Source organism: Penicillium cosmopolitanum (genome assembly GCF_028827165.1).
Source record: "Penicillium cosmopolitanum strain IBT 29677 chromosome Unknown utg000003l:1.0-3747932.0:1.0-3751027.0, whole genome shotgun sequence".
NCBI lineage: Eukaryota > Fungi > Ascomycota > Eurotiomycetes > Eurotiales > Aspergillaceae > Penicillium > Penicillium cosmopolitanum.
In genome coordinates, this window is record NW_026622673.1 from 2,453,550 (window position 1) to 2,475,480 (window position 21,931).

The following is a 21,931-nucleotide window of genomic DNA, read 5'->3' on the forward strand; positions in this document are numbered from 1 at the left end:
TATATATATATGCCCAGGCGTATACCCTTCAGCTTCAAGCTGATGCCAATCTCTCCATCCCAGATCCAGCTAGCAGAGCACGATCCTATCAATTCATGTCCAGGTGAGCATAATTTCAAATCCAAGCAATAAACTCAACCTACCAAAAGCCAACCCGGCAAAAAGGCCTGCAAAAACCACCCAATTGAAGCCATCTTCCCTCTCCATATTAACCCCGTCGCGCCTCCAAGAATCTCATCCGCAACACGCTTCGCAAACACGGACGCTGGGAGCCCATTCTCAATGATATTTGAACTACCCGTTATCATGGCACTGATCTCTTTGGAGCGGGCTTCCAGTACGAATCCTCGGGGAGTTTGGGGTCTGGATGGTTGGCGAATATGTTCGTTGCGACGACTCCGGTCATGACGGTGGTGACTTTTACGTTTAGAGGTGCCATTTCTAGACGAAGGGATTCGCCGTAGGCTTGGATTGCGGCCTTTGATGCGTTGTAAAAAGCTGATTCATCAAATATCATTATCAAATGTTAGGTCTATGTATATATACATGCCAGAAAATTTTGTGAACTGGAAACTTACATCCCCACGGCACATTCAACACCGAAGCAATAGAACCCACATTTACAATAGTTCCCCGTGAGATAATAACCAACGGCGCAAAAGCATGAATAGTATCAACCGCTCCCCAAAAGTTGACATCGAATAGTTTCTTCGCCTGTTCCAGATCCGTATCAAGAGCCGGCCGAACGCAAGATTGGCCTGAATTGTTGACTAGATAATCGAGCTTTCCTCCGGTAATCGCCGTGACTGTCTCCACAGCAGCATGGATACTAGAGGCGGACGTCACATCTAGCTCTAAGAGGGTGATGTTCGGGCGTTTCTCTAGACGTGTCATCTTCGACAGGGTGCGGGCTGTTGCGAAGACGTGGAGGCCTCGTTCTGTGAAGGTTTCTGCTAAGGCTGATCCGATGCCACCAGAGCTGCAGCCGGTTATTAGGACTGTTTTGGGGTTATTGGTGGACGAGATCATTGTTATGAGTTATAAGTGTTATTGAAATTGAATATATTTATTTTGATCCGGGGATTGAATTACTTTTCAAACGAGACGGAAGTGCCAGTGGGTACATACTCGTAGCTAAGTGGAATTCTACTACGAGTAGTACTAGGAATATCTCCTATCCCCGGTGCTGGCCAAAGTCCTGTCTAGCGCTCTTTAGTAGTTGACTGCGAGTATTTTAGTGCGCATTTTGTTTCCCAAGTTGGTAATTTGGATGCACTAGCGCAATTGTCTCCACAAGGATCCCGAGCACGTCCATGGATTGGGTGGGTCGTGTAGGAATTGACCGGCAATGTGTACTAGTAGTACTCGCTAAATAGCCTTGTCTCCCGTGTTTTGCTTAAGCGAGGCTGAGGTTCTATGCATTTTGCTGAAACATTACCCCGAGAGCATCGATCTGCGCTCTACTCATAAAGCCGGTGATCTGATCGCGATGCTGTTGTCATATTCATTGTGGTACGCTCGAGGTAAATCACAAGTAGCTTCTTATCTTAAATACCGTAGCCAAAATGTGTTCCCCAGCTATTCTTCAAATCTGAATGACAACAAAAATCCTACCTGATACTAGGTATACGTTTTACTTTGGTGAGTGAGACTTTGCTCAGGTGTATGATTCTTTCTTGATTATTACGAATCAAAATCAGTTCAAATGCCTCTAACTCTTGATTCCTTTCTCTCTTCCAGTCGTCTGACTAGTATCAGAAGCGCTGACCCACCATGTCTTTAATAAGACTGGAGCCATATTCCGGTATATGAGCGGGGGCTGATCCAAGACTCATATCTTGAAATGATTTCAAAATTCAATGTTTCAGACAGGTCTACGAATATGAAAGGTTAAATTGGATCATTTTTTTTCTATACGGAGTGAAGAGTAGGGTCAGATGATAAAGTTGTATAGCTGATCATGGAGCAGTGTAACTAGAACAAAGATACCCAAATAGTTCGTCTCAACGTAATTTCGCAATTACTAGAAAAAAAAACAGAAGCTCATAATATTCAAACCAAAATAGTACTGCATCGCATAGACTTATTCTTCCTGCAAATAAATAAAGCAGACCCGTAACAGAAAGTGCAAAACCATCCCCCATGCCCCAAAGTGGAGACAAGCGGGCCAGGCCCAAGTGCAATTCCACGGGTGAAAATTACCGCCCGCTCAAAATTGCAACACGCGCTCTCGGATTTGCACTTCTCCTCTTCCTCCCATTTCCCCGTCTCCGTCCTCCCCGGATCGACAATCACCTTATCAGCCCGCGCGCTTCTCACTTTTGGGCTGTATAGGCTCGTTCCTACCTTCGTTGAGAAATTAATTATCCTACGAATCGGCATACCGTCCTTGATTCATTCCATCAGGCCTTTACATCCGTACGTGGAACCACCCTTCCTTCTCCTAACTCACCACCCTGGCTATCAATCAACCCCATATCAAACAAGATCCACCCCGTTAATGGTCCGCGAATACATACAGGGCCACGATCCGTTCACATTTGAGCTTCATCGCCGTCTCCCGAATCTCTCTGGAACACCAGGGATCTCTCAGGAACGGGGGTACTTTTTATCTTTATTCTTCTACAAGTAACGTCCACGCCGCGGGCGAGCCGGCCTATTTCTGCACCCTCATACAAGACCTCTCCAGCGAACGAAAACCGGACTCTGAACGAGTGGTGGGGAGCCAGTGATCCGGAGTCCAGGACTACACTACGAAGTCGATGACTAGCATTTCCAGAAGCGAGACAGCCGGCGGGCCAGTCGCGAGAAACAATACAGTCCAAGCCCAACCAAGCGCGCGAGGAACCAAACGAGCAGCCGAAATGGAAACCGAAGACGGACCGCGCAAACACGGCAAACGTCTCACGACCAAGGAAGAAGTCTCACTATTCGAGCTGTGTAATCGGCACGCAGGCACGTTCGGTAAACGCAGCGATATATGTAACTGGTGGAAGACGATTGCGGCCGAGTTTACATTTGCGCATGGTCGACCTTATTCGTGGCACTCTGTACGGAGGAAGGTTGAAATTGTCACGAAGCAAAGGATTAAATTCCTTGATGAGCAGCAGCAGAGGCAGCGGGACTTTTCGGGTCCGAATTTGGTGGAGGATTTGATGAATCCGCAATGGTGTGCTGTTCTTGATGCTTGGATTCCGAATTGGCAGCAGTGGGAGGAAGCTGAGGCGAGGCGGATTGCGAAGCGTGATGATATGATTATGCGCAGGAGGTCTTCTAAACCTGGTGATGCACAGTGGAGATCTCCTGATGAGCAGGGTATGCCAGTGGTAGTGGAAAGAGTTGGTGTTCCTTCACCGGCTACTCCTGATGGAATGGATGTGGGTACGGGCCATTCTTTCCATGATAATAGTACTACTACTGCTGCTGCCCATATCCCCGGTGATGCGCTTCAGATCTCAGATTCCACTCCCACGTCTGCTCCTGTCGTTCCAGCGCATACATTCGAGACCCCTTCAGCGCCGCCTACAAATGCTGTCAGGCTACCGCCTGGGTTTGAGAATATGTTCTCAAATCCCATTCCCATAAGCCAAGTCACACCTCCTGTGCCTGTTGCACCTAGCACTACACCGGCAGATCCATCTCCGAACAATCGCATGTTTGGCGCCGTGCTTGAAACACTTGGCAAGCTTAACAAGCACCTCGACGCGGCTTCTGGGAATGGTGGCGCTGACATCCGATCCTCGCCTGTAATATCGGCTCTAGTTCAGGCTGCGTCCGAGTCGAATTCACAGGCCGCTTCTATCCAGGGTTCTGAGAGAGAGATACAGCAGTATCCCGGACTTTATGATATCAATCGGATTAAAGATGAGCTGCGACAGGAGCTTCGAGCTGAACTTCGACATGAGATGAAGCGTGACCGTGCGGCATTGGAAGAAAAACTAGACTCTGTCCAGCGGACGCAGGAGATGATTCTCGAGATGTTGCGGCAGGAACCGGCTTGAGACGATCTGTTTTGTTGGCTACACCATATCTCCTTGCTCCTTTCCTTGATTCAGTACTCGCTGCGTGGAATTTTTGGTGGTGATGATGTTCTTTTTTTTTTTTTTTTTACCTTGCTACGATACCCATAATATGCTCAGCGTCCTTGTTTAGATATAACCAGGTATACCATTCACCGATTGAAAATATTACATTATATCCCATTTTAAATTATGAGGCTAATCATAATCAGCCCTTTGACTCCGAGACTTTCCGAATCTTTCTTCCAAGGTTCTCTTTCTGATAACAGGGTGTAATTCTGCTCATGCTTTCAAAATCTCGCCGGGGCGCACGACTCCGGCTTAGAGAGCGGCACTTCAGCACAAAAAAAAACAACATGCGTGGACTTCTGGATCGGTTTCCGCAAACCAAATACATACACGCAAGTTCCTAGGTAAAGCTACATCGAAGAAGGAAATTTCATGGAACCAATGATGATTTCTACTCTAGAACAAGAAACCAGGACGAACGAAGAAAAAGTAGTCATCGGCTAAATTACAGATAAGGGGTAGATAGAAACAGGGATGCACTGCGGGAATCTTTCCACGGAGAGAAACTCCAGAGCCCCGTGGAGGTTAAAACGACAAGATTTTCAATAGGGACCAGGACCGTCGAATCCGAGACGATCAGGTCCGCACCGTCGGGTTATAATTCCATCTAGTAGTAGAAGGTCTCGTCAACGGTACGGCCACGCATCCACTTGGGCTCAGAGCCGCGGACGTAGATGTCCTCGAACAGGTTGCGGGAGCTGTTCTCGGGGGCAACCATCTGCTCAGCCTCGGAGACCTCGGCGTCGACGTAGGCGCGGGCCTCCTTGTCGATGCCCTTGAGCTCCTCCTCGGAGGTGACGCCCCACTCGAGCATCTTCTGCTTGAGACCGGCGATGGGGTCGTTGGTGCTGCGCATGCGCTGGATCTCCTCACGGCTACGGTAGGTGGTACCGGGGTCGGACATGGAGTGACCACCGTAACGGTAGGTCACGTACTCGAAGACGAGGGGACCGTTGCCGGAGATGGCGTAGTTCTTTCCGTACTGGACGGCGGCCTTGGTGGCCAGGACGTCCATGCCGTTGACCTTGATACCGGGGATGTACTGACCACGCTTGTAGTACTCGGTCAGGGCGGAGGAGCGGGCGGCGGAGGTACCCATACCGTACTTGTTGTCTATAGAACGGGAATATTAGAAATTTGATTCGGGTTGCAAGGGGGAGAGAGCTCAGAATCGAGAATAACAGGGTAAAAGAAAAGAAAAAACTTACTCTCACAGCCGAACAGGGCGGGGAGGTTCCACAGCTTAGCCATGTTGAAAGCCTCGAACACTTGACCCTGGTTGGAGGCACCATCACCGTACAGGATGATGGAGGTGTTGGGCTGCTCGTTGTACTGCTGAGCGAAAGCCAGACCAGCACCGACGGGAACCTGGGCACCGACGATACCGTTACCACCGTAGAAGTTCTCGGCGAACATGTGCATGGAACCACCCTTGCCGTACGCGATACCCTCGCGGCGGCCCAGGAGCTCACCAATGATGGACTTGACGGTACCACCGCGCATCAGGGCGAAACCGTGGCAACGGTAGGCGGTAATGATCTTGTCCATGCGGTTGATAGCGTGCTCGATACCGACGGCGACGGCCTCCTGACCGGTCGACAGATGGCAGAAACCGCGAATCTTCTTCTCCTTGTACAGGCGATCGGCGGCCATCTCCATGCGACTATATCAAAGGGAAAAGAGCAAACAGTTAGAGCGAGCTTCTCGCAAAGAGGCAGTAGGTGAAACTGGGGTAGCGCATACCGGATCGAAACCATGTCGTGGTACATCTGCTTCAGCTCCTTCTTGGTGGTCTCCAGGGTGTATGGGGGCGGGTCGAGCTCGTAGGTCTCGAAGCTCTCGTCGGAGAGGCGGACGGTGAAGGGCTTGTCATCCTCCTGTATAGCGCAATTGCCAGAATCAGCATTGAGTCCTTGAGGCCTCGTATGGCATTTTCCTATTTTCCGGATGAGATCTCAACAAACCTTCGGGATGTTCTCGGCGTGCGCGGAGGCGGCGTCGGTGGTGACAGAGCGACGGGTGATAGGGGCGAAAGCCTGGCGACGCAGAGGCGCGGCCTGACGGGCCACAGTACGGAAGAGCATGGTGAACACTGATTCCCAATTGACGATGGGAGAAGGATGAGGTTGATAGCGACACTTTTCCGTGAGATGTTGGGAACAAACTTTCCCGATTTCCTTACGTAATCTTTCCCATTCGGGGGCCGCCGGTGTGGCTGATGCAAACAGAACAAACCCGGAGCTGGCCTACACTGGACTACACTGGACTGGGGAAAGCTCAATTCAACACCCTGGACCAAGTCTCGTGGAGGTACGGAGTACTGGTGAAGCAATTCTGAGAGGGTCATAATATAGGTCAAAAACATTGATTATGGCACACACTACTCGCAGGACCGTTTGGTGTGGTTGCCCTCATCCCCCCTCTATGATCTCCGTCCTTCTCCGGTCAAACCCTGTTTTTCCCGGCCTGTCCCAACAGGAATGCCAATGCAAAAAGTATGAGTTCCCCAGGGGCGGGAGGAATAATCCGGGCTCCAAGTGAAGGATCAATTCAAAGTGTCTTTGTCCGAAGGTGGTGTAGGATCTAAGCTCCGGTAACTCTCCGATTCCTCCGGAGCAATGCCCGACTTGCCAGTTGACGGCCCCGAGAAACGCTCTCAACAGATATTTCATACCAAGTGATGTGGGAGCGATAAAGTAGAAATACTACTAGGAGCTTGTACTTATGCACTACTATATCTCAGCCACAAGTAGAACCACTCCAGTCGGGTCGCACCCACAGGCCAGCGCCTCATTCATCAACAGCGGGGCTATCACCCCTCTCAACAACCTTGATCACACGCCCACGCCCATGGGGCCATGTCCAAAGTACCCTGTGTCACCATACATATGGTAGTTACGCGACACATCTAGCGTGATAAGCCTAACAGGTCCATTTTTGAGAAAACAACTGATGCATCCTTCCTGCGTGATGGGATGTAAGTTGCGACCTATCTTTCTTGGATTGAATAATGGATATATCGGATTCATGGGTCTGTCCTAAAGTACGGAGAGTTGAATGATGACCTTGGGATGCTCTGAGAACCAACAGAATATACTTCTATCTGCAGGCGACGAGTCATGTGTTTGTTTGCTTCTTCCCGACCCCAACATGACAGTTGACACATCGATTCTTACTACTCCATTCCAACGTCTTCTTGAATCTAGGTCTCATTCCTCAGGATTCACAGGTGAGCGATGGGCGCCAAAAAAAGTGATATGTCGTTAACCATAACCGTGCACCCCTCCATAACGCCCGGTCCATGCGGTTGATCACCACCCGTCGCGAATCAGTAGTTCAACAGTTCAGTCCACCTTTCGGCCGGTGCAAAAATACAAATATACCAATCGTGTAGTAAAAAACCAGAATCGATCTTGTAAGAAAGACCCATATAAAAACCGATAGAAGATAGAAAACGATTTGATCGTATCGAGACCTGAAACTTCTACTAGTAATCCGCAGGATTCAAATATATATATAAAAAAACGGGCCTTGGGGCTATTTTAGAAAAAAGGCTGGCTGAACCTGTGGACTGGGTCTAGACAATGTGACGCTACTCGTACTACGAGATTCAGATTCCGAGTCACTCTTAGCCTGTGATAGAACCAAACAGCTGGAATCGTCTCCCATGGACCAGGATTCACCGATCTTCCAATTTATGAATGGCCATCGGCGCCGTTTTCGCCGAAGACGAGGATGGTTGTTTCAGAGTCCGGGTTAGGGAGTTTCATACGGACCCAGTTTGATCGAATCTGATCTTGATCTTGGCTGGGCTCCAGCGTTTGAAGATAATGATCCCAAAAAAGTTCTTTCTGTCGTCATTGTCGTCATCGAGCGCCGCTTTGATAAAACGTTGGCGCCGGTGCCTACATATGTAGAGAGTGGTGGACAGGGTACATATCTATGAAACGGCCCTGCATAATCACGCAGTGGGGGCGGTCCATATTGAATCACAAACATGTGCCCGATCAGCAACTCCAAGAGAAATCGATTTAGAGTTCGCTTTCGTATGTCTACGAGTATGCAAAAGACAAAAGTGGAAAAAGAATCAAGGAATCATGCTGGAAACCATACTCCGAAGGTACTACTACGTACATACACACGCCATATTCTCGGGTCCGGTCGCGCGTCCACGACCCCGAAAGTAGAACCGACCCCCCTGTTCCTCGCATCGTCACCCTGCAGCACCAAGTCTGCACACTAACTCCTTCAAGTTTCCCTTGAGTCTCAATTCCTCATTGGACGGAGTGAACCCTCCCTGCCCTCCTCGAGGCAAGCAGTACGGGAAATCCGACTCAATTCTGCACCTAACAGAACTGAATTGACTCGCTCGCTAATAAGAGCCCACCAACGGACGACCGTTTCATTCCAGAAACCTTAAATTGCCCTACACTGGCAGTACAATACAGAATTTGAACAGCACTGAGCGTACGGAGTACGGAGTATCCAAATACATAACGGACACACCTTCGTTTCTGCCCCTCCCCCCCCCCCCCCAGTTCAGCGCACACACTACGAACGGAGTAATTAATCGCACCCCCCAATGCCACGGCTATGAAACCGTGCACCTCCTAACCATGAACACGTAAAAGCCGAAAAAAGGGGACCGGGCCCATGGCCGATTTCCCACGCTCTGAAACACCGGTTTCCAGCGATCCTGAGGGCACGGATATCGTCGCGGCCTGGGCTCCGGCTTATGTAGAGTCGCCAGTGGTCCAGTCCGTGGACGATATGGAACTAGAACTAGAATTGGAGCTGGATTTGGAGTACGGAGTGTACGAGTACATCATACTCGTACGGGGTAATGAAGTAGTGGTACGGAGTACAGAGTACGAAAATAACTTGAAGAATACCGATATGTATGTATAGTATACCACAGTACTCCGTACATGAAAAAAAAACACACTTCTTCGATGAAGATCATTCATTTATGAGAGGCATTAAATTTAGCCTTTGCCCGTTCTCGACTTGACTTTCGACCTTGACTCGTACGGGCATGCAGTGTGCAGCGCGGTGCGGTGCGCAGTGTGGTGCAGTGCAGCGCAGCGCCGGTCGCTGCATCATTTGATTGGGCCGGCGGGATTCCGAGCGATGTGCGCATCTTTGCCCTCCCCGCAAGCTTTTGAAGACGTTGATCTTCATGCGGATTACTGGGCGCGCGCAGTAGTGTGCTGCAGGCACGGAGGTTGAGAGCGGATTGCGAGTGTGAGTAGTAGCCAATGTACCTAGGTAGTTAGTAGTGCGAGAGAGCAAGATGGAGGGAAGAGGGGAGGGAGGAGGGGGGGAAGGCAAAGGTTCTGAAATTTGAGCAACATGAGGATCTTCTACTGGTACTACTACGTAGTTTGGTTGCTTTTCCCTGTTTTCTTTTGCTTTCATTTTGCACTGTATTTTTTTTTGGGATATGTCAGCTTTGGTTGTTTTTAATCATGATTACGAGTATACATCATTTTGATGGCGTCAAATTAGTACAGACTAACAAGCTAGGGTGGAGAGAAGGAGAGAGACGGAGGGAGGTACTAGGAAGAAACTTGAAATTACTCGTTGACTGCAGATACACGAGGCAAGGTCGATCATAATAGCCGTCAGCAGCGGATGGGGCGATTAATTTGAGTAGGGCCCGTTGACAGCTTCAGGGGAGGAGGGGAGGGGGAGATTGGGGGGGGGATCAACCTAACCTCTATACTGCTAGTAGTTCACGCAAACTGTGGACAGGAAATCGGAGGAATTACCTCTAGCAGACGTTTACGGAGTCCAGAGCAATCATCATTGGAAAATCCCAGGTTACTCAAATACGAGCAATGGCTCGAAATTGGGCTTGAGCTATCTTCTGTACACGTGCTTACATTAGTTCAAGTTATATTCTCCGATGCGCAGCTGCCAATCACTCCGCCAAGGGGTGATCGTTGACAGGTCAAGTTAACTCGTCTCCATAGTGCATCGCGCCTGTTACGTACGGTACATACCTACACCCGTGACAGTCAGATTACAGACATCTTTTGGATTGGGGATTGAGATGGAGACAGAGATTTGGACCGTATCTCGTACATCGTACTGGATGGAGTAACTATGGAGTACTATTCGAAGAGGGTCAAGGCCTAGGTCTACATCCACACCAAGCTCCATACTCCGTACATACGCAAGCATTTACAAAGCGAGTGGCTGGAATATGACAGGGGGATAGCTGCCGATCCGGCACTGGGACAATTTTGCACAAGACAAGGTGGAGGACCTCGACGCCTCGTTGACTCGACGACCTCTCAAAATGAAGAAAATGGGGCAACTGATCGGCAGTCGCACGCGAAGTTGGCAAATCCACCGTGGCGGCAGCAACGGCGCGCGAGTCGAGGACTATGGAGGAGTACTAGTACCTACTCCGTAGTAGTACTCCATATTCAGGGACGATGGAGTCAGTGATGTGCAAATAATCTCCCTTAGCTTCTTGTGCTCTTGTTTTTCCTTGCACATCGCTGCCACTAGTGGTGGGACGACGGGCGAGTGTGGGGATTGATTAGCGGTCTATAGCGCGGCGAGAGCGCGGCTCGTAAAATCAAAGTGGCGATGAAAAGGGAGGGGGTTCAGGGGAGATGGGATACTCCAAATGGATTTCGTACGAGTACGGGAATAAGAGAGAGAGAGAGAGAGAGATGAGGGGAAATTGGTGGAATGGTCGGGTTTGGATCGTATCCCATTCGATTGGACGGGACGTGCTGGACTCCAGATCCCTGGCATTGGGAAGTAATTCTCCGTTCCAGTGTGACCCTTGGTCGGGTTTTGGTCTTGGTCTTGGTCCCTGCGTGATCAGGGATAGCATTCGCCAGAAAAGGATCACCAGATAGCATTTGCCGAGTTGTTGAAGAGACCTGGGTCAATGACGTCCACTCCGCAAAAATGAGGCGAAAGCTTATTCGAGGCCCTGAAAATTAACCAAGTTTGAAGCGGTTGGCAAGTGACAGAAGCCGTTGGAGTGATCGGCGCTTCCTTCGGCAACGCAGAAGGCCAAAATTGGTGGCCTGAGGCATACTTTATTATGTCAGCCAGTCGATCACGCGGTCCTATCCGGGGATGACCAGGGAATGGTCAATTCTTGTTCATGGACCCATTGGAGGTTAAATAGATCTGATTGGAGATCGGGAGCCTCCGTTGGAGATGAACAGATGAAGAAATCGGTTGACCAGGTTCGTGGGAAACCGACCATGGTCGATAGTAACCATGACGGGGGATCCAAGGGATCGTCGGCAGGGGCAAAATGGGGAAGATCCGAGTCGGATGGGGACAGTTCAAGGCATGCCGAGATAACCTTTTGCGGCCAACGGAGTCCGAAGAGAGATCCGAGAGAAACGGCAGTAGCGAAAAAAGAAAAGAGCAGAAAAAGAAAAAAGAACTGCGCTGCCAAAGACTACGTACTGCAAACTTTAATTGAACTTGTTACATACGAGGCGGGAATCCGGAAAACCCGGTGTCAGGCTGAGCGGGCGGCGAACTCGGGGTACCTCTGTAGTACATACTCGTAGTAAAGGTTGCATCTTGCTCGCTTCAAGTTTTTCTTACAGGTACACCTGGGCACTCGGTACAAGTACCTCAGGGTAGGTACTATAGAATTGCCACGACGACTAGTCGCCCGCCAGGATTCTCAATCCCAATCCTTCCGCCCCGCGAGGTAAGCTGAGCCTTGGCTGGGCGCCAATGGAGGCTCAAACTTGATCCGGAACGCGTCAGGGAGTTGACCTAGTGTAGCGTAGTGGCGCAGACGGAGACGGAGATATAGATGGAGATGGATATGGAGATGCGGATGGGGACATGAACGATGGAGTTGTCTCACCAGGCGAACACCTTCCCATTATAGGGGAAGGTGCGTAAGTGGGACACTGACCAGCCATACAAAGGGAGCGGAAGTTTTTCAAATTGATCTTTTGAAAGTGGTTTGCTGTAGGCTACTGCGTGGCGGAGGGGCCGCGCGAGGTGGTGTATGTACAGTAGAACGGTATCAAGCAAGGGGGAGGGTCTGCGAGAGAGGGGAACCTGCGTGTCATCCACATTCTCATCCACATCCACGTTTTTTGACTTTGGATGGATACTTTGGACCGAATTCTTTGGGTCGATAGAATATTCTGTGATGCTTCGACGGTCCATGGGTGGTTTCAGGGGACTCAATTCTGGGGATCAGTGGGAGGGCACGACTGGTACAACTAGAGAGAACTACTCCTACAAAACTTGGATGACCCACGGACACAACAATAGCACCGGCGGGCGTCCATGGCTCGCTCTGGCTAGCGCAGCAGTTCGGCAGCGACAGTGGAGCCGCGATCGTGCGCTGCTACGATCGTCATGGTTTTTTTTTTCCGAATTATGTTACTTAGTCTCGAGCTAGTGTCTAGTTTCTTTTAGTCTCTTTCCCCTATTGTTCTCCTTTCATCTCCTGTCTCTGACCCTGTACCTGTACACTTGTACACCCGTACCTTGTACCCTGTACCCTGTACGATACAGTACCTGTACACTACTCTGTACTCCGCTCATACGTACAGTGTATACTCAGTACACTTGCACTGCACTGCACTGCTGCACTACATTCTCTTACAACTCTTACACTCATACACTCCCTAACCCACCCAACCACCACTAGTCCACTTCGCGATAGTGCGATCTTTGTCCCTCGGAATTACTCATTTTTTTGTTTGGTATTTTTATTTTTTTTAGACTTTCGGGGCGTCTCTCGACATCTTTTCCTTCCCTTTTTCCTTCCCACCCCACCTCTCCTGGCCCTTTGGGAGAAATCGCCCATGTGGAAACCCAGACTGTCGCCCAGATCGGAGTCCAAGAGGAGCGATTCAAACCACCTTCATCTACCTGAAATCGGTTTTCTGGGGCGATCGAGAAAGAAATCCCTTCAGCCTGGTAAGTTATGCACTTGCGAGACCCATTTCGTTCCTTCTATCCTCTCTCTCTCTCTTCTCCCTCCACCATTCGGCCTCATCGTCAGACCCGCGCAACCTCGGGGCCATCAGCTCTCGTCGTGTCCGGAACCACCGATCTGAGACTGAGACCAATTGCGCCGGTTCGAGATGGGATGTGCCCACCGACCTTAAACCACTTTGCCCCCCGTATCCTCTCTCTCTCTCTCCACTCTCCTTTCTCTTTTCCTTCCTTGCCCTCCCATCCGCTCTCTCTCCCCCCTCCCCTGAGACGTCCGTCTTTCTTTCATATTCGCAGCTGCCCGATTCAATCTACGATCTGCAGTCTGTAACAGACCACGACCTGCATATCTGCGTTGCCATTTCGCCTCCCCGCAGAGCTAACGGGACCCCGGTGACGTACAGAATTTCAATCGCGGCCAGATTCACCCTCTCGCTCGAGCTCCGCGTTCCGCTCCTTTCGTTCATTAACTCGTAGGCCTGACCGGCCCGAGAGCACTCTTTCCAACTACACCACCAACACCGTCACCCAGAACAACAGCTCCAACAACTCCTATAGACCCCGAGCCCCCTCCACCCTCACCGATTCCATTTATTCAACCGACCCGCCGACCTGGCAGCCCCCTTCCCATACCAATCGTTCTAGTGTCTCGTATAATTCGGGATCCGGCAGACAGACTAGCCAGATGGAGGTCGACCGCACTCGCACTCGGCGGGAGAGGACATTCGTTGGTAGTGAATGCGCCGTCTGTGAAGAGCCGTTGGAGCATACTTTGCGCGGAGAGCGTATTCTCCAATTATCATGTAGTCATGTGTCCCACGAAGCATGCTTCTATGAGTATATTCGCGAAATCGACTCGCAATACTGCCCGACCTGCAATGCGCCGCTAGGTTTAGATGCGAGTCGAGGTGGAAATGTTTTAGATGTCGGTATGTGAACAGGAGACCCCCCAATTCTGCCAATCCCCATGTGACGCAATTGCATGACTAACTGGAATGCGACAGAAAAAATATCCAGTATCGTGCGCTCCGTGACGATGAGCGATAGCGCCACAACTCGTAGTGGTCTAACAACTCCCACCCGTGGGATCAACAATCGTCCCGTCGAGCACCCAGTGAGGGTGGTAGCCGGTATAATGGTCCAGCACAATCGACCTTTAGTCGTCAAGATAGCCAGCGAGACAGTCGCGACACTATTGGACAGAGAGAGCGCGTCGAACGGTTAACTGCAGCTTCCCACGCCCACGCCCACCACTCCCACTCCAACTCCAACTCTCATGCTCCTTCCGCCTCCGCCTCCGCTTCCCGACAGCCCCATTCCCGCAATGGTAGTGCCGCGGGCTCGTCAGGCGACTATCACAACGATGGTCAGCATACGAGTAGCGGACGCCGCCATGACTATGATGTGCAAGCGATGGAATCCGACCTTAGCCCCCGTCCCGGAGTTGCGAAGAATCCTATCCCCGCCCCAATTGTGACGGTGCGAAGCGAGTTCCCCACCATGAACCGATCTCGCCAGCAACAATCCCTTACTTGCTTGATCACCGTGGAGGTACCGGAAGGCAACTGGCGCCCTGATGCGGAGGATCTCCGACATACTCCCTCTGGCCAATCGCAGCCCGATGAGCCATTCTCTGCCCGATTTGGAGGCTCACAAGATGCTCGATCTCTGCAATATGAACCCGTTGAGAACATGGATGAGATTGCGGAGGAGCTGAGGAACCGGGTGGATAATTGGCACGGACTCGAGTTTCAACGATTTGGCAAGCTCCGCCTGCACGGACAAATGCGCGTTGGCAAGGATCGGGAGTCATGGCAAGAATTAGAATGCTATCTCTTCGGGGAGATGCTCATTTGCGTCAAGGAGAAGAAGATTGCCGACTCCCGCAACCAATACGAGGAGTCGAAGCCCAGGACTCGGTGCACTCTGAAGGGTTCAATCCTAATCAAGAAGCACTTGAAATCGATCGAATCTGCCTCCGACGAACCCGTTCTGACTCTCAACCTTTCCGTGAGCGAATTGCCTTGCTTCTTCCTACGTTTCCCGAACCGCAACCAGCTTGAGATGTGGCGCCGTTCGCTGATTGACTTGCATCCGGTGGAGAATATCTCTCGCCATAATGACTATGATTTGGATAATTCGGGCGCCGAGGAAGATGACTACCGCACCAGCCGTATTCAGCGACAGGCGTCCATCAACTCTTCATATGGCGCTGGCAAGTCCAACAACACCGCCATCACTGACTACACCAACCCTGACATGGAGAGGCCATCTATCGATTCATTCCATATTCCCCTCGACCTCGTCGTGGTTATCCCTGTGTCCTCGTCTATGCAGGGCCTCAAGATCACTCTTCTCCGCGACGCTCTTAAGTTCCTTGTGCAAAACTTGGGCTCCCGAGACCGTATGGGCTTGGTGACATTTGGCTCGAGCGGCGGCGGTGTTCCTTTGGTGGGCATGACCACCAAGTCTTGGAACGGATGGAACAAGATTCTGGACTCTATTCGGCCCGTGGGCCAGAAGAGTCTCCGTGCTGACGTGGTGGAGGGAGCTAATGTAGCCATGGATCTGCTGATGCAGCGCAAGTTTAATAACCCGGTTTCGACTATCCTGCTCATTAGCGACTCGTCGACCTCTGACGTGGAAAGTGTTGATTTCGTCGTATCTCGGGCTGAAGCTGCCAAGGTCAGCATTCATTCTTTCGGCCTTGGTTTGACCCATAAGCCGGACACGATGATCGAGCTGTCAACTCGTACCAAGGGTTCTTACCTCTACGTGAAGGATTGGATGATGTTGCGGGAGTGTGTTGCTGGATGCCTGGGCGCTCTGCAAACCACTTCACACCAGAATGTCAAGTTGAAGCTGCGCTTGCCGGAAGGCTCGCCGGCCAAATTTGTCAAGATTAGCGGTGCCCTGCATACCACAAAGCGTGCCACTGGCAAGGACGCCGAGGCCGCGTTGGGAGATCTTCGATTCGGTGATAAACGTGATGTCCTGGTGCAACTGGTCATCCAGCCAGACAATGCCACTCAAGACAACATGCCCCAAGATCCTTGGGAGAGTCTAGTTTCGGGTCTGGAGGCCCTCGGTGGGGGTATTGATGGGGATGAGCAACGGGTTCTGAGCGTCGAGGAGGTACCACTGATCCAAGCCGATCTTACCTATGGTGACCTCCTCCGCGACGGCCATCTCACACACTCGCCTCGCCCATCTCTCCTGGCTATAACGATGCTCCCTCCAAACCCTAGAGCCAAAGGCAGTCGCCCGACGACCCCTCCCATCCCACCCCACCCATCGATCGTGCAACGCCGCATGGAGCTCCTCACATCCGACATGTTAACCCGGTCCCTGACTCTCGTTTCCCGCGGCCAGCATGATCGAGGTCAACATCTGCTCAATGAAACAAGGAGTATCCTGAAGGGTCTCGGCAAGGGCGGTCTCCCCCCTCTACCCCCAGGAGCCCCCCGCTCAGGAACCAGCGACTCAGGCAGCCGCACCGACACGCCGAACTCGGCCTCCCCAACACCCTCATCAAGCTTCGCTGAAAGCCATGCCTCCTCAGTCTCGGACGCGAATACCATCACACCGAGCTCCTCTGTCGATGCCCAGACCATGATTGCACTGAACGCGGACCTCGACTCGGCCCTTGAGTGGATTAACCACCCCGCTGTTTTCAGCCGTGATTCTCGAAAGGCCGTGTTACAGAGCATCGGAGTGATCTCTTCTCAGCGCGCTTATACCTACCGCACTCCCTCAGAGGGACACTGGGCTCAGCGCATTTCTGGCGTGCGACGATTGACGGATAAATCTAAGGATTGGCGTGAGATGGGCGATGATGCGTTGACGGAGGAGTGAGATATGCGAGAGAGTGTGTTCTTTCCGTCCTATCCCGTCCCATCTCCTTCCTTCCTTTGCATATTGCATATATACGCCTATCTCGAGATTCGTACGCCATTCTCGTCAAGCCGGTCATGACCCTTTCAAGTTCTTTCTTATACTATACCTCCTCGCTACACCATTACCTCTACTACTTCACTTCACACCACACCCTCCTCCCCCTCACACCCCTCTTTCTTTCTGCATGCTTGTTCTTCTTTTCCTTGCCATGATACCACTTTGTTCCCACCATGACTGCGCGGCATGATTTCAGGGGCTTTTTGTTTTCGACCTGTTTCCGTTATGCTATGGCCTGTGGGTTGATCGTGTTGTGCATTTGCCTCCGATTCTGATTCTGATTCTGATTCCGATCTCTGATTTCATTCTGTTTTGGTTTGGTTTGGTTTGGTCTGGTCTGGTCTGGCCTTGGTGTGGATGAGCTTTTTACTTGCTTTGGCTTTGGGATGTCTACTATGCCCTTATTTCCTTTTTTCCTTACCCTTATTACTCCCCCCACGCCCTTTTTGGTACATTTTGATGAAATCTTTCTCCTTTTCCTTGGAAATTATTGGCGGGATTGATTTGGTTGGCTTTTCGATTGGATGCCTGCATGCGTGTCCCGAAAATATCATGATTATTGGACTCTGGTTTTTGTTTATAGCTACACCCCCTCCTCCTATCTCTTTTTGCATAATTGACTGCCCCCGCTTGTTAATAATGAATGACTGCATGTGTTGATTTAATTGAAGATTTATCTATCTGGTTTCACGATATTTGTAAACTTTTTTGTAAAGATTTCCAAGGTTGGATGCTGGCGTTGAGTAGAATTGGCATTTTGTGGGCTTTCAGTGTCAAGTTGAACACAGGACACAGGACACTGCAGTTCAGTATAGATATTTACAACTAATTATTAAGATTCAATGAAATAAAGGACTATAATGATGAATTCCTGCCATGAAACCCCCAAGTAATCGGGTATTTTTCATAGAAGACCCTGGAAGATCCGAGTGTATCCAAGGACCTACTTGCCTAAACGCCGGAAGTGGCTGCTTATCCCCGACTAGCCGCAAATCATGCGCTTCCACTCCGACTTGACTCACTCCCTCCCTCCCTCAACCTTCACCTTCACCTCTCCTTCCAACACCCCCACAACCACCTATACAAAAATAGAACCGATGTTCACACAATTGACTCTGCGCGCTCTACGCGCCACACGAACGCCCGCATCACAACCCTCGAAATACCTGAACTTCACCTCCAACCTCCACCCGCTCACCCTCTCACGCCTAAGAACACCAGCACCCCAAATAGCATCAAGATGGCTCACACTATCAACCACCCCCAGAACCAGACTCCCATTACATCTCCACTCAAACACAACCCTTCCACAACCAACACAACGCCCATTCACCTCAACGCCAAGGTCTTCATTCCACACCTCCACAAAATCCAACTACCAATACCAACCCCGACCAAACTACAACCGCTTCAACGGCCGCGGCGGGGGTGGCAGCGGTAACTCACAACGAGGCTCAATATTCTACACCCTCCTCGCAAAGTCCAAACCGCAACACTTTGTAATCATCGGAATCGGAATCTCAGGAATCTACCTATACAATACAGACGTGGTAGAAATGACCGGTCGACGACGCTTTAATTGTGTCTCCGCGGAGCGCGAATTGGCCATGGGCGCCGAGAGTTATCGGGAGGTTCTTGCATCGGAGCGTGGGAAGGTTTTACCTGATTATCATCCTTTGACTAAGAGTGTTGATCGCGTTTTGCAGAGGCTTATTCCTATGGCGGATATTGAGGGTGCGGAGTGGAAAGTTCATGTTATTAAGGATGATGGGATGGCTAATGCGTTTGTTTTGCCAGGGTGAGTTATCTTCCCCCCCTCTCTCTTTTTCTTTCAGCGCATGTGCCGAGTCGAAGCGATACTAACATCTAGTTCACAGAGGCAAGGTATTCGTCTACACGGGCATTCTACCAATCTGCCAAGACGAAGACGGTCTCGCCGCCGTCCTAGGCCACGAAATAGCGCACGTCGTAGCGCGCCACCCAGCCGAACGCATGAGTACCAGCGTTCTAACGATGGGAACGATCTTCCTTGTCTCGATGCTATTCGATGTCTCGGGATCATTATCGTCCACGCTGGTTAATTTGATGTGGAGTTTGCCCAATTCGCGCACTCAGGAGGCCGAGGCGGATAATATTGGTTTGATGATGATGTCGAAGGCTTGCTTTAATCCTGAGGCGGCTGTTAAGCTCTGGCATCGTATGCAGCAGCAGGAGAAGGGGGCTCCGCCGCAGTTTATGTCGACTCATCCGTCTAGTTATAATCGGGAAGAGGCGATTCGGGGGTGGTTGGAGAAGGCGGAGATGATTTATCAGGATAATGATTGTGGGTCGATTGGGAAGTTTAGTAAGTTTTTGGTCTCTTGATGCTTGGATTGGTTTGGTGAGGTTGATTAACTGACGAGTAATATAGTGCCTAGCTTTCAGAATGCGATTAGGTCGCATAGTTCGGCAGTGTGGTGAGCTAAGCTTGAGCTTGAGGGTGAGGCTTAAAGCTGACTCAACTGTCGATGTAATATAATCATACATGTACACTATTATAATGGAATACAGGCAATTATCGTATTTCCTAATATATGAAACTAAAATTTGTAGAATAGTACCATAATATCAACATTACCTCCGAACTATACTATTAGGAGGCGTTGTGCAGTCGCGGGGCGGTCAACAGTTCCCCTCCGTGCAAACGCAGCAAACCCACCGTCCACCCAAAAATTCCCCGGGCACCTCTGGACGAAGCTCATCGACTCCCCTTTTGATTTGAACCCCCTCATATTCAGTCAAATCCACATCGGACGCGACCTTCCACAATGTCGCTATCCATCCCTGGGCCCTCTCAGCAGGGCCTCTTCAAGCAGGGGTACCAAACGTAAGAAGATCTCTCCCCCTCCCCCCCAACACATCCAAATCCCACCTCCTTATCCGCTCGGAGGGGAGGCTGCTCCAGAAGCTAGTCCAGCCCAGCTAACCACAATTCCATCGATACAGCCACGACTCTGAGGATGGAGCTGTTATCCGCAACATCGAGGCCTGCCAGGCCATCTCCGGCACCGTTCAGACTTCCCTGGGCCCCTACGGCCGCAACAAGATCGTCATCAACCACCTGCAGAAGATGATTCTGACCTCCGACGCCGCGACCATTCTCCGTGAATTGGATGTTGTGCACCCCGCTGCTAAGCTGCTGGTTATGGCCAGTCAGCAACAGGATGCTGAGATGGGCGATGGCACAAACCTGGTCATCGTTCTGGCTGGAGAGCTGCTGAAGAAGGCGGAGGAGCTTATTCGTTTGGGATTGAAGACCAGTGATATTACCTCAGGCTACGAGAAGGCACAGAACTTCGCTCTGAAGACCCTAGAGGGTATGTTTAACTTCCTTCTTTTATATTCGAGTTTGGTGGGGGTTTCGGGATAGGGGAGGGTCGACTCTCATGCCTGTTGTCACTGGCTTTTTTTTTAAGGTGGATAATTTGCTAACTAGTACCTTCTTGCGATAGAGATCTCGAGGTTGACCGACTCAAGGAGATGCGTTCCACTACCGAGCTCAGCAAGGCCCTTCGGACGGTTATTGCTAGCAAGCAGTCTGGCGTTGAGGATACTTTGGCGGAACTGGTCGCGGAGGCTGTCCTTGCCGTGCTTCCCAAGAACCCCCTCAACTTCAACGTGGACAATGTGCGTGTCGTCAAGATTATGGGTGGTAGCTTGGAGCAATCCAAGGTGGTGAAGGGTATGGTCTTCGGACGTGAGCCGGATGGAATTGTCAAGCAGGCTCGCAAGGCCAAGGTCGGCGTGTTCAGCTGCCCAATTGATATCTCGCAGACCGAGACCAAGGGTACCGTTCTGCTGAAGACCGCCCAGGAGATGGTGGACTTCACCAAGGACGAGGAGTTGCGCCTGGAGGCCGCTATCAAGGAGCTTTATGATTCCGGTCTCCGCGTTCTCGTTGCTGGTTCTACCGTCGGCGACCTGGCCATGCACTACCTCAACCGCTTTAACATCCTGGTTATCAAGATTCTCTCCAAGTTCGAACTCCGCCGTCTGTGCCGCGTTGTCGGCGCTACCCCCCTGGCCCGTCTCGGCGCCCCCATGCCCGATGAGATGGGTACCATTGACGTTGTCGAGACCACCGAGATCGGTGGTGACCGTGTCACCGTTTTCCGTCAAGAAGATGCCAACTCCGCCACCCGCACATCCACAATCGTCCTGCGCGGTGCCACCCAGAACCACCTGGACGATGTCGAGCGTGCCATCGATGACGGCGTGAACGTCGTCAAGGCCATCACCAAGGACCCCCGTCTCGTCCCCGGTGCCGGCGCCACCGAGATCCAGCTCGTCGAGCGAATCTCCGCCTTCGCTGACAAGACCCCCGGTCTGCCCCAGCACGCCATTCGCAAGTTCGCCGAGGCCTTCGAGGTCGTTCCCCGTACCCTCGCCGAGTCCGCCGGTCTCGATGCCACCGAGGTTCTCTCCCGTCTGTACACCGCACACCACCGCACCAACACGGATGCCCAGTCCGGAGGTGAAGAGGAGGGTAGCTCATCCGAGGAGGAGGAGCCCTACTGGACTACCGGTGTGGACCTGGAGGTCGGATCCGGCGGTGATGGTACCCTCGATACTGTTGACGAGGGTATCCTCGACTTGATGGCTTCCAAGAGCTGGGCTATTCGCCTTGCCAGTGAGGCTGCTCGCACTGTTCTCAGCGTCGATCAGATCATCGTTGCTAGACAGGCTGGTGGGCCGAAACCCCCAGGCCCCAACCCTAACTGGGATGAGGATTAAACGTTTGATTATGAGGCTTCGAGACCGCTGGGACGTTGATAGATCTACGTACGATATCACGAAAAAAAGTCGGCTGGTGTGTATAGCAGAGTATGATAATACATCCCTACATTTTGGTCAATCTTCTTTCGAGTTCTTTTGTAGATATACCTAGTAGATTCAGC

At 51.2% G+C, this 21,931-nt stretch overlaps 7 protein-coding genes across 7 annotated transcripts; 5 read left to right on the forward strand and 2 right to left on the reverse strand.

Annotated features, from left to right (window-relative positions):
- Positions 1-304: 304 nt before the first annotated feature.
- On the reverse strand, positions 305-1,029 carry N7509_000963 (SDR family oxidoreductase; the record flags this gene model as incomplete). The annotated part of the gene is made up of 2 exons (XM_056625600.1): positions 305-498; positions 579-1,029. The coding sequence occupies 2 exons, from the start codon at positions 1,027-1,029 to the stop codon at positions 305-307; spliced, it is 645 nt and encodes a 214-aa protein (XP_056494182.1).
- Positions 1,030-2,864: 1,835 nt separating this feature from the next.
- On the forward strand, positions 2,865-4,001 carry N7509_000964 (uncharacterized protein; the record flags this gene model as incomplete). The annotated part of the gene is made up of 1 exon (XM_056625601.1): positions 2,865-4,001. The coding sequence occupies one exon, from the start codon at positions 2,865-2,867 to the stop codon at positions 3,999-4,001; it is 1,137 nt and encodes a 378-aa protein (XP_056494183.1).
- A 694-nt stretch (positions 4,002-4,695) lies between these two features.
- On the reverse strand, positions 4,696-6,172 carry N7509_000965 (pyruvate dehydrogenase (acetyl-transferring) subunit E1 alpha; the record flags this gene model as incomplete). Its single annotated transcript, XM_056625602.1, has 4 exons — positions 4,696-5,201; positions 5,297-5,751; positions 5,832-5,965; positions 6,053-6,172. The coding sequence occupies 4 exons, from the start codon at positions 6,170-6,172 to the stop codon at positions 4,696-4,698; spliced, it is 1,215 nt and encodes a 404-aa protein (XP_056494184.1).
- A 2,569-nt stretch (positions 6,173-8,741) lies between these two features.
- Positions 8,742-9,253, forward strand: N7509_000966 (uncharacterized protein; the record flags this gene model as incomplete). Its single annotated transcript, XM_056625603.1, has 2 exons — positions 8,742-8,986; positions 9,130-9,253. 2 exons carry the CDS (start codon positions 8,742-8,744, stop codon positions 9,251-9,253), a joined length of 369 nt encoding a protein of 122 aa, XP_056494185.1.
- A 4,472-nt stretch (positions 9,254-13,725) lies between these two features.
- Positions 13,726-16,895, forward strand: N7509_000967 (VWA and PH domain-containing RING finger protein; the record flags this gene model as incomplete). Its single annotated transcript, XM_056625604.1, has 2 exons — positions 13,726-13,969; positions 14,149-16,895. The coding sequence occupies 2 exons, from the start codon at positions 13,726-13,728 to the stop codon at positions 16,893-16,895; spliced, it is 2,991 nt and encodes a 996-aa protein (XP_056494186.1).
- Positions 16,896-17,989: 1,094 nt separating this feature from the next.
- On the forward strand, positions 17,990-19,358 carry N7509_000968 (M48 family metallopeptidase; the record flags this gene model as incomplete). Its single annotated transcript, XM_056625605.1, has 2 exons — positions 17,990-18,792; positions 18,872-19,358. The coding sequence occupies 2 exons, from the start codon at positions 17,990-17,992 to the stop codon at positions 19,356-19,358; spliced, it is 1,290 nt and encodes a 429-aa protein (XP_056494187.1).
- Positions 19,359-19,801: 443 nt separating this feature from the next.
- Positions 19,802-21,767, forward strand: N7509_000969 (chaperonin-containing T-complex subunit CCT8; the record flags this gene model as incomplete). The annotated part of the gene is made up of 3 exons (XM_056625606.1): positions 19,802-19,860; positions 19,980-20,350; positions 20,488-21,767. The coding sequence occupies 3 exons, from the start codon at positions 19,802-19,804 to the stop codon at positions 21,765-21,767; spliced, it is 1,710 nt and encodes a 569-aa protein (XP_056494188.1).
- Between the last annotated feature and the right edge of the window lie 164 nt (positions 21,768-21,931).